The sequence below is a fragment of the Etheostoma cragini genome, chromosome 18, assembly GCF_013103735.1.
Source record: "Etheostoma cragini isolate CJK2018 chromosome 18, CSU_Ecrag_1.0, whole genome shotgun sequence".
NCBI classification, from domain to species: domain Eukaryota; kingdom Metazoa; phylum Chordata; class Actinopteri; order Perciformes; family Percidae; genus Etheostoma; species Etheostoma cragini.
The window spans coordinates 9,403,837-9,416,295 of record NC_048424.1 but is presented as its reverse complement, the minus strand read 5'-3'; the positions used below and the strand labels follow the sequence as shown (position 1 = coordinate 9,416,295).

Below are 12,459 nucleotides of genomic sequence, written 5' to 3'. Positions count from 1 at the left end.
TTAGATGGGACATAAAAAAATTAGGGGGATGTGAAACAGTGTAACTAAGTGGAAACAAACCAAGTCCCCTCAAAATGTTCCAATTACGTAATTGGCTCTGTACTTACTGGAGAGGAAATGTTGGGATGAGGGGCCGAAGTCTCGGTGGGCTTCCTGAAGCAGCTTCAGTCTGTCCTCCACCGCCACCTGCACGATGACCAGACAGACAGAAAAGAGGACAGACAGCTGTTAGCCTGAAAGTTGCACTCAGAGAAACTGTTGAAACTGCTGGAGTTTGCCTCATGGTTGGAATGAATTAAATTTCACTGCAATTAAAGGAACACACCACGGTTTGTTGAAATAGGGCTTATTACGGGCTCCCCTAGCTGTAGTGCACAGTGGTGTGTTCCTGTGTGTTGGAAGTGGAGAGGTTTTAATTTATACTGTATCATATCTTAAATGAGAATATAGTTGATCTATGTATTGTTATGTTACTTACCTTTGTACAACAATTCACTGATATGTACTGTGTAGCATTGTATAGAAATTGTATAGTATATAGCACAGTTGCAAATCACTTTGAACTAACTGAACTGAAGATATCTTGCCCTGATATCTGAAGAGATATCTAAAGACATCTTGTTCCCAGTGTTTCTACCAATTGCTGCTAACACAGCTGTAACCAGGATAATGTGCATCACCCTGATCTACACCAGCCGTGTAGCGGAGGCAGCACGTCAGCAGCAGCAGTGGCAGTCCTTCATCAGTTTTTACATAAAATACGAAATATTAAAAGTTAACTGTCCATACAGTACATAAAACTAAGCTTACATTAGTTGGCTACATGGCTAAACACAATTTGCTCTTACCAAATGTACTTGCACTTCTACTACATCTACAGCAATCCCACCAATCCGTCCCAAAAATTTCAGTTAGATAGCAAATGCTGTAAACATATTCTTCGTAAATCTTTACACTGAAAGAACCAAGCAGGCCTGCCTTACTGCATGGCTCATATTTTCTTCAAAACTTCAGCCTGAATTGCCAGCTAGTAGTTTGTTGTTTTTTCTCATAGCAAAGGGATTTTAAGAATGGAAACACAAAGAGAGCGGAAGGTGAGGGGCAAAGCCGTGGTGTCAGGCTCTATCCTGAAAATTTACTTCCATTAAAAAATAAACATCATATCTTTCCTTCAACAGACTCCATAAGCAGACAAATGCCATGTGCAAAAGTTAGGAGTGGGCAATCTGAATGATATCCTCACAGATACATATGATATCCAGTAGTCAAAAACCTTTTGGTATGAAACACTAAACCGAAACTTGACTAATTGAGAATCTTGTAGTGTTTCATGTTGTATGTAAAACTCCGGCATTCTTTGCACCCTGTATGCAAAATAAACAGGGTGCTGTTTATGACAAAAATAAAGTCACAGCATTCTTTGCACAGGGTGCAAAGAATGCTAATGAATGCTAATAATTTTTAATTATTACGGTAATAATGATTCCCAACAATGGCAGTACAACTGGCATGCAGTGCATTCAGTGAAATGTGAGCTCCATAAAGCTTTGAGTTATCACTCCTGTGTCCCGGTGAAAGCTGTGAGTTGACCTCTCAGGCAGTGCACCTGTGCCCTATGTGGATGTGGGGTTGCTTTACTCCATCAGGCTGACTAGCAGTACAGTATTGGCAGTCTGTAATTTTGAGTCACACGCTTGCACATACACACGCCAGATGTCCACACAGGGATCCTGGAAACAGGCAAAGAAAGGCCAGTAACTCATTTTCTTTTTTTCCACTAATGGCTTTCATGGCCACTGTCCCACCAAAAGAAAGATGGGAGCTGTCTGCATATTAAAACTAAATCATCACTACACAGTCAGACCTGGCTTATTAGTGAAACTGTCGCCTTCCTGCAGACTGAAAGAAATAAAAAGAGCAAACAACTGAGAGGAGTGTGCAGTCCACTGAAACTCTGCCCTCCTCTGACTCAGAGTTATTGTCATTTTCCAAGCAGAAAGATTATTAGTGGGTGTACAGTATGGGCTATATCAGCAGGCTACCCAGTTTCTCTCTGCGGCAGTGTCACACTTAAAAAGGGCTTTCCTTCCAAGATTTCATTTCATTTTTTCCGTCCCAGCTTATTTATTGACAGCAACAATGTCACGTGGCTGTATACAAGAAAAACTTTAATGAAGTCTGCAAAAGTTCCCATGACAGTGTCTTTGAAATCGTCTTCTATTTTTGGCTGCCTGGTATAATTCAAACACACGCCATCACAGCTGGCTGGTGTGGTCTGTATACAGTCAGCCTACCACTGCGCACCAAAGGCCTCACGAGCCACCTTGGTATATAATCTTAAAGGCTCAAAATACTGTGACATCATCTTTTCTCAGCACCTACCTCTGTTATAATCCAAGAAACGACTGTACATATGTTAAAGATCAGATAACCTGTCAATCATTAAAAGAAAAACAGAGCTAATGTTTAAATCAGACCTAATGAGGACACATTGTAAACAAATGAAGAAATGGGACCATTCACCTTGGTTGACGAGGAGAATGTGTCGGAAAGTACATAAACTCACGCGCCCGCTGATTTGAATTGTACATACATACAAACTTCCCCTGCTAGAGGTGCTACCCCCGCAACCCAAATGCGGATAAGGAGACAAAGATGGATGGATGGATACATACAATCTTAAGATAAAAGGATTTAACTCCGTAATTCACACCAAACATCCCTTCTCTTTCCTTCGGATGACTTGTAAAGAGATTCCTCCACACCTTTCCCTCCAGGACATTAATTGAGACAGATAGCTAGACTGTCTGTCCAATCTGAAATTTCTGTTGCACGACTAAAACAACTTTTAAACGTACACATCTTCCACCAAAACAAGTTCTTTCCAAGTCTATTTTGCAGCGGCACCACAGCTTCTCTTTGGTGCCTAGCACCGCCCAAGACGATTGTGATTGGTTTAAAGAAATGGCACTAAACCAGAGCATGTTTTCCTCCCATCCTTGATGTGGAGTAGCCAGAACCTCCCCCTGCGCGATTTGGAGGAGGGTCTGGCAAAGCAAGGCTACCAAGGCTGGTGTTCTGTGACAGAGTCCACTGAGCACAGAGCTGCGTTAAAATAAAACCGGTACACAGGTAGAAGGACAACTGGCAGTCCCCTGTGTGATTGGCCGACACAAAGTGAAATCCGCATGCACACAGCGAGACACACAGGCAGGCAGTAGGAAAATGAAGGAACAGGAAGAAAGAGTATCAAGATGTATTGAAACGGGCATTCATTTAGGCAAGAGTGGACAACATTTTGTGGGAAAAAAGGGGCAGAGAACCAAAGAGAAAGCAAGAAAAAGGTATGTGTGGGAAAAACATGTCTGCTCTAACATGGGTAGATGATACGGGAGGATTTAAACTACCTGTAGTAGTTTCCATCTCATGTTGAGCTGGTCCAGCTGTCTGGAGGCAGTGGAGGACAGCTGGATGTCCAACGGTGTCAGCTCTGCAGAAAGCTCATTGACAATTCTTACATCCTGACGGAACGGGGCGATCTCCTCCCTGAAGGTCTGAACAGAATGTTTAATGTTGTTGCAGAGTGAAACATTTATACTGTAACTGTATAACAATTATAAACTTAGGCTAACTTATTACTTAATTATGATGTCTGTGCTTTTACAAACAATAACTGAGTTCCTGTATCAGGGAATGTCGGTTAACTTAAGTTTCATCTTAATTGCTGTTAAAAAGAATATATGTTTATGATGTCTAATCTGACACTTGTTGAGTTTTATATTGAGTTTTGTTGTGCTGTGATATCCATTTAAAGTATCTACTGTGGCTGTCAATGTAAACTTAATGCCTAAATCCTTTGTGTGTGTGTCATTTACCGGAGAAGACTGCTTCCACATTAATAGCTGTGTTGCCTATTTTATTGCCTATATTAAGGCAACTCCTACACTGCATCAATACAATATACAGTATTCATAATGATACAGTCAAGGAGTTTTCCTTTGCTCTGAAACCTATTAACCACTAATTGACTATTTTGGTGCCCCTCCTCTGTCTTCCATTTCTCCTTCGCCACAAAAAAAATGTTAATTGTCATTTGTCATAATTTTTCTGCTTGTAAACTAAATGTATTACTTGTATTTTGGACTTGGAAAAGATTTAATGAGTGGCATTTGCAAACAACAATGAGTCATCAGACAAAGTCAATCTTGAAATCAAATGGTTTTGTTCGAAAAAGAAAAGCAGAGGTGGAAAATTGAACCCCCTCGCATTGCTGAATGCAAATTTCTTATGGATGTGTAATTTTGGCTGATACTTTTACTGACTCAAATTACAATTGGCAGCACCGACTTTACTGTTACATCAGTTGGTGCTAAACAGTATAAGATCCCACAAGTTAAAGAAAAGAGATAAATCGATTCAGTGCTGCATACTGTAATGATGTACAGAAGGGTGGGGGAATCAAACTTCTGACCTAATGTCTTGATGTGTATGGTGTGTTGGCAATAATGCACACAACAGTAATGCTGACACTCTGACTCACCATGGTCTTGTCGATGTGGTCCTGCAGGGAGTCGATCAGCAGATCCCCCACAGGCTGCCAGGTAGCCTTGGTCTCCTCTGCCCGGGTCAGCCGCAGGTCCAGCTGGTCCATGGAGCTCTGCAGCTCCTGGAGTCGCTCCAGGGCTTGCTCCACTTGACTATGCCAGCCACCAATGTGTCCTTTTAGACGCTCCCACCGCTCCCTCACCTCGCCGGTCTGCTTCCGGATGGCCCGGGCCAACCCTTGGGCCTTCTCCTCTGCGGTGAGATCTGGAGCAAGAAAAGTACGAGAGAGAGGGAAGTTATTTTGTTGATAAAGACCATTTTTATGCATCTTATATATACTTAGTTTCCATAAAAAGTACATGGTATCGCCAGGGATATTTTCTATAATCCTGACCAAAAATCTTTTTTCTATTGATGTTCTTGATGTTATTTTATGTCAGATTCTCTGACTCAACTCAAGTGTCACTTTCATTTCCCCTAATTTTTCACCATTCAATTTCCAAAGGACATGAAGTTCCTAACTTATTTAAAAAAATAAATGACATCTTAAGGTACAGCATAAGGCTTGCTTGGGCATTTCCCCTCTCCCTGCACATTACTTTCCATTATTCAGGTTCTTTTTGTCTGATATTAGCTGAGTTCATGCAAATAAGTAGAACTCAAGATGAGGAGGGAGAAGAGGAGGGCAGAAGGTATTTAAAAAAGAGAAAACGGATCTTAATAACAGACTAGGTTTTTCCTGGTCCTTAGAAACCCTTAAAGTCAATTTAGTAGAATTGACAAACCTTAATTACTAAGTAAGTAAGACAATGTAAGACATTTGAAGTTGTTAATACTTTGCTACATAGTCGCTACAAGATATCCCATCTCCACTGATTAAACAAGTGCAGCCCTTGATCTAAGATCAGCTTTTTAATCGGTTTATACAACGAGACGAGGCCTTAATATCCGTATCAAAGATCACAGGCAACAAGCCTATCAGAATGTGCTCTGAAGTCTTGCCACACCCCTACGCAGACCTTTGGGTGGGTTTAATTATTTACACAGTAGGGTGTTAGTTTGAAGTGAAATGTGCTGACTTAACCAAGACTTCCCTGCAGCATCCGACAGATACAGAGAGGGAATGCTGAATGAGTCAGCGCATATATCTGTTAGATATTGGTGTTACAATCAGCTCAGACTTTAGCGAATGGTATTTCTAGATAATTTAACCTCCAAACTGGGCCAAATAAGTCCTTACATTTGGTTTTAAGGCAACCAGACAGGTTCGCTGTGAATGTCTAAATGCATTTTGGTACAGAATGTGCGGATCAGACACCATGTGGATCTGGGTTCTCCCAGCTGGTTAAAAAAGAGTTTACAAGGGCATTTGCCTGACGAATGGGGGTGAGACACAGGACATTCATTCATAAAGTATGTACAGTAGCACTTTTTTCACCCACCATGTGTGAAATGCATCCACTACTATAGTGGCTTGAAAAATTCACACAGTGGAACGAAAAAAGCAGTGTCCTTGGCATGCCTACTACTTCCTGGCAACATCCCACAAAACAATTAGTTTCATTTTATATATGTATAAATCATAGTTATGCAACACCTGCACCTATCAGTAATGGCACAGTGTCTATTATATAGGGAGTATGTTTTTGTCGTTATGGAAAGTGTAAACGTGCCTGTCTTTGGTTGCAGGTTCTTGCGTGGCTCTCCGGGACCCTCGATGGGCTGGTCAGCGAGAAACATTCGTGCTTGATCCAAAGTAGTGATCACCAAGGGCTCACGTTCTTTCAGTTCTGACCGTAGTACCTGCAGGATAAATGCAAAGCGTTGGGTTAAAGGGGCTTTGAGTTGTATGTAAATGTTAGTGTTACCAAAAACAAATGACTTTGTTCCTTTGTTAAGATTATAATGCAAAAGATGTATCCCATGTTATCCAGTTAAGATTTTGCAATGCAGAGTTTATTTTTAACAATAGATTTGAGAAAGGGATAAATAATGCATGTATTTGTTTGTTTGACTCTCGTCTTCCTTATATTGTCAGCGCTAATGAACTTCGACGGAACCTATTGTATTTTGAATGAGTTGGGGTATCCAATTGGCTGCTCCCCTCACAGAAATATCTACTAATTAACCAGTTCTGCTTAAATCAGCTTTGACTTTTATAACATTATGAAAGAGCCACTTATGATTAATTCACACTCAAACGAACAAACAAAGAACAAGAGCAGATGTTTATGTTCAACTTATGGACGAGATAAACAACACTCTCAACGGCTAATTAGGTGATTGCTGCAAAAGAAAACACTGTCCCATTCTTCCCTGCCGGAGAGGGAAAGCAAGAGGTAGAGAGCAGCTATGTTTGGAGTGTCAGCGGGAGAAAAAGTTCAGAAAAAAGATGCGATTCAAGGCGAGAGTACAAGGTCAAACCGGGCATTTCCTTGCGGTCGGTGTGAAATTAGCTGAGTGATCAGCAGAAAGAAGTGAGTCGCTGGGAGCTATAACCCTGCAGGAGTTATCTTTACAGAACTGGCTAGCAATGTCGGCTATCAAGGCTTGCTCATCTTCTTCAAAGGCAGCTCACACATGCATTTAGCCATCCACACACACTCCAGGTCCAACATTACCAGGTCCTACAGTACAGAAAAACTAATACAAAAAGTCAAAAAGGTACAAAAAGACACTTTTCTGAACCTCATGTCAACTAGTCATCCTTGCCACAGCTCAAAGCAGGATATAAACTAAATAGAGGGGGTAAGCATGGCGTGTAATAGTATAATTATTCATGTTTTAATATAAGTGTGACCCTGGGGACTTCAGTGCCTATCGGAGTGTGTGATTGCTTTGTAAGAGGCAATGTAGTTTAAGGCTACGAGGCAAGTTGATTAGATGGGACGATTCACTTTGATATAGTCTCACACTTTTAGACTTATCAAACAGACGAGTGCAGCCATGCAACACTGACTGAGCAGCAGATGATAACATGCTGGGTTCAGTGGGATCGTATATACAGTGCCATCTGGAGAGATAACAAAAGAAGTGGAAAATGTGAGGGTGGGATGTAACAGTCTGCTCACAGGCCTTGAGATGTACTTCCTCCTTTTTGTTCTAGTTGAAAAAAATAGCTCATTTCAGGGAGTAAGTTTCTGTAAAAGTTACATTTTTGAACCAATGCAATGACAATGTCACACAGCCTCCTGACGACAAATGTTCCTTCGTGCTGAAATGGAGAATCCTGCTGAAAACAAATTAAATTACACCTAATAAATGGTTTGCTCCGTTCCAATGATTTCCTAGCAGCTCACATAGAGGAAACATAATAGGCAGGTAGCTCAGAGAGGGAACTTTGAGAGATAAAAGTAAATGAGAGGTGAGTGAGGAGGAGGAGGAGAAGAGGTGTGTATGTGGAGCAGAGATAAGAAAGAAAGGTTGGAAGCTAAGCTGCGAGGACAACTACCAGTAGAAACAAACTTTTTCCCACACTCAGGCTTGTTGCTGGCTTAAATTGGGGTTTGAAAGGGATTTAATTGAGTGTGAAGAAGTTGTTTACTCACAAATATTCTTCACATATTGAGTTCAGCGAGAACAGTAAAATATTCTGATATCAAAGTCACAATAAATTATTTCCCTGCAAATCACAGATAGAGGCTCGGTGGGAGCATGAACAACATCCTTTTGGAAACATCTCCGGTTGGATAAATCAGAGACGCCTGATTACAACCCGATGGAACAGAAAATCAGACTGCTGCTACTGGCAAAATATGTACCTGCTTTGGCTCGGTTTTGTATGTAGTACAAGACTATACAGATCATGCAGCGTGCCCTGCAAATTTTTTGAATGTTTGCTTTAGGCTGGGTTATTATTCAATATCATCTAAGGCTGCAACTAAAAATTCTTTTTAAATTTAATTGGAGCGCTGATTCGTTTTTGGATACAATTAATTGTTTTGTGACACAAAAAACATCTATAAATTGCTAATTTGGGTAAACCAACAGTCCAAAACCCAAAAATATTCAAGTTACATTGATCTGAAACCGAGAAAATCAGCGAAGCCTCATATTTGACAGGCTGGAACCAGAGTTTGTAAATGCTTTGAACAAATAATTGATCATCTAGTATGTTCTGTCAAACAACTGATCCATTAATCAACTGTTTCAGGACTAATATTATTGTTTATCAACTTTCAGCAGAATCATACTGCAATGGTTTGATCCTATTGTTTTATTGTTCTACAAAAGTTGTCCAGCATAAATTATTCTCGACACAGAGCCTGATGTGAGATTACTTTGTCAACTGTGGTTTCCAAGATCAAGAATGACCTCAATCCTAAGTAATATTATCATAATTATATTAATAACCATATATCACACCCCTAGTTTGCTTAATACCGTATTATTTGTACTATTACAATAAATGTTCAAAATGTATGACAGTACTGTTCTCCCATAAATCATCCTTTACTTAACTGGCTCCAAAGTGACACAGATAAATACACAGAAGGTTGTAACAGTGGCAACACAAAAAGTACCAAGTAATCTCCTCTGTTAAAAACGGTGTCTTTTATCCAGCCACTGGGCATCCTTGCAGTTCAGGCAGACGACGACACCAAAGACCTTGCCTCAATACTAAAACGCGTTTTTTTAGTGAAACTTCACACTTGTACTTACACTATCAGCGTCACACAAGGACACACTTTTCACAGGGAGCATGAGAGGTAAATATCAAACACATGTACAGCTTTCAGGTTAAGAAAAAAGCTTTCTCAGGTGGCCTAAGAGTGATAAGAAATGGCAGTCTTTGTGAAACATAAAAGGTGGGAAGTCTTTAATATGCTTTCAGTAGAGACTATGGTTTGGGCCACTCTGATTTATGAAGACCAGAGGAGACAGGACTCTGGTCAGTCCCACAATACTTACAGCAGCTCTTGAATGAGTGGCTGTGACCTTGGTTGTTGGTTGTGGATTTGTGTATCTTGATGATTGTGTCTGTGTGGGGCGCTTTGTGTCCAGGTCTGTGCTTGTGTGTGGCTGTAGTAACACAGAAAGCTCTTATCCCCATGTGCCCTGTGCTGTGGCGGAGATAAGATAACATCACAACACAGCGACTTTTAGAGCTCTGCCAAACATGCTTCTTTCCTGCTCTCAAAACCACGCTATCTCAGGCTCTCTGCAATACTACCGCACCCCTCATCTTCTCCCAGGAGGAAAATAAGCCTCCCGAACGAACCACTACAATATACAGTACTAGCTGTCAACATCAGAATAGCATCTGACTGGGACTCAAGGAGCATTCAAAATAAGGGTTCACTAACATTCAATTAAATTACAAATTGTCAACATTTCTTTCACAAAAAGTATTTTTAGAGGAGGAAAATGTTAGATTTTGCATTGGATTACACAGTTAATAGAAGTGCCTCAGAGTCTGAACATTTCATTGCTCCTTAGCCCTTAACATCTACTGTGATCTTCGAACAGCTCAAGATACTGTAGGTGTTTCTTGTTGGAAATCATACTCTTTGAAAAGCTCTACTAAGCTACTGCTTCCAGCTTTAACCATATTTAAATAAGTAAAATACCCACATGTATCAGACTGCATCATAAAAAATAATGAAAACATCAATTTTTTCTTTCAAATATGCATTGGATATATCTATTTTACAATGTTACTGCAACAGCAATGATTTACATGGATTTTAGCCCATTGAAGAGAGGTTTTCTGCTCTGTTTCTGTTTTCCTGGGGAAAAAAAAGAATATTTTCAAAAAGGCTGTCATTCCGAAGCAATAGAAACACTGACATATTATAGGCTTTTAACTTGCTAGCAACAGCTGCTTATCTCTACATCCAGGACACATTGAGCAAGAGAGTCATGTTTTTGTCCACTTGAATGTCCAATACTCACTTTCTTTTTTAGGTCTGTTTTTTTTTAGTCTACAAAAACTCCCGAGGGAAAATATCTGCTCCTAAATGCTCCAATATGTATTCTGTCTGCCGCTTGGTGCTGGACAGGCACAGCTTAGTGTTGGTTGTGAAAATATATTGCTAAAATAGTTTCATACTGTGGCTGAAAACAAGGCTGATGAGAACAGTGAGAGACTGAAACAAAACAGGTGCAAGCTGTAAAACCAAAACAAGGCGGTGAAAGACAGTAAAATGCTCAATAGAGCTGAAGGGAACTTTAAAGTTGGGTGATATTAAAAGTATCTGTGGGTTCATCACTGTGAGTGACACCTTTCCCATTTGATCCAATGTTATTACAATAATATTGATTATAGCAGCTTTAATGTTTTATACTACTGAGATGTAGTGACATCTTCCACTATAGTGGACTATAAAGCTGTAACAATTAGTAAGCCATGTCCTTGACTCAAATAAAACCAAACTGGATTCAACCAGCAGGGCTACAGACTGTTCAACAAATGCAAAGGAAGCAGACAAACAATTACAAGTGAGGCGAGGCAATTGTGAGTTTAAATAAAAAGTTCCTAAGAGATAAGGTAAAGTCCAGCACAGCACTTTAATCCATTTCATTCTCCTTTACGACCTGTCCATTCAGCTACAAATGGTGCTAATCAATCATGCAGGCATAATGATTAAGATTCTGTAGTGGATTATTAGACCCTCTTCACGTTAGACAAGTTAAATGGGCCCTGCATAAGCATATTGATAATGCTAAGGAAACCAAGTGAAATAAATGTAAATAGAATTGTATTCATATTTACTCATTTTGAAACATTTGGAGGAGCATTTGAAAAGATTGCAATGTTCAGGCAATGTGGACAAAAAAGCCAACTGTTGCGGAAAGATAAGAGTTGTTACAAATGGCCACAAGCACTTGGCCTCTTGTTCCCAATTTTTGGAGCTGCTAATTTAATGAAGAAGATTGATGAGTTTAATCGGCTGAATGCTGACGGAAGACTTTTGTTGGATAATTGAATGTGTGATTAATAAATGCTATTACAGCCATTTTAGCAGGAAAAGACACAGACCCAGATTTATAGACAGAGGAGGGAGCACACTTTTTAAAGTCCTCCTGCAAGTTTCCAAATGAAAAGAACTTCTTTCAGGTAGAATCTAATGCAGCAATTTTGTTAGAAACTAAATATCCTGAAAACAGACTTCTTCTTCTATACCGTATCCACCTCTTCTCGTTCTCATTCTTCCTCTATTCTCTCACTCTCAGTTTGTCTCTGTTTGCCACTCTCTGTCTATCACTTTCTTCAACTGTTCGGACCACTGCTCTCTCACATTTTTCTTCCCTCTGATTCTTTAATAACAGCAATATCCGTTGCTCTCTGTTGGGCTAAGTGGCTTAGCCTTCTTCTTTTATCTCTCCCTCAGAACAGAAAGAGGGAAAAAATACCATTTGAACCTCCTAAGCCCACCATCCCTAATAGATTCCAATTTCCATAAAGCTACACACATTTGCCACGTCACACTGACTGAGTGACTAAAGTGTATGTGTGTATGTATGCATGAGCACAAGGGAACTGCATGTGTGTGCATGTTTGTTGGTGTAAGCAAGTGATAGAGCATGACGTGTTTAAAGCTGCAGCTCTTTGTGCTGCTCAACCCCCACATCCCTCTCAGGGTCGGCAAGAACTACAGGCCAATATGTTAAGAAAACAGAGGAGAAGGAAGAGGAGGGAAAAATCTACCATAGTCAAAATGAAAAGTGAGCCGTCAACTCCCCTGTTCCATTATTTTCTTGTCCAGCATTCTCAAAGCTGAAGACCTGGAGATGAACAAAGAATGGTGAGAGGATCGAGTGCACGAAAAAAAGACTGTAAAGAAAGGAAATGTAAAGGCCAGGGAGACCAAGTGCAGCCCAGACGCCACAGAGGAGAAAGCGAGACAGAAGAGCTGAAAGAGGGTAATGAGAAAAGGAAGGAGAAAGTAGAGATGCAGCAAGATTGTGTTC

At 40.3% G+C, this 12,459-nt stretch overlaps 1 protein-coding gene across 3 annotated transcripts in view; it reads right to left on the bottom strand.

Annotated features, from left to right (window-relative positions):
• utrn (utrophin) overlaps positions 1-12,459 on the bottom strand; it is a 140,861-nt gene that overhangs the window by 17,269 nt on the left and 111,133 nt on the right. For all 3 annotated transcript variants that reach the window (XM_034900315.1, XM_034900314.1, XM_034900316.1), the window contains 4 exons: positions 6,219-6,348; positions 4,541-4,809; positions 3,408-3,554; positions 108-186 (listed from right to left, as the gene is read on the bottom strand). In XM_034900315.1, the coding sequence (XP_034756206.1) occupies positions 108-186; positions 3,408-3,554; positions 4,541-4,809; positions 6,219-6,348 (625 nt within the window). The remainder of the gene's footprint in view (positions 1-107; positions 187-3,407; positions 3,555-4,540; positions 4,810-6,218; positions 6,349-12,459) is intronic.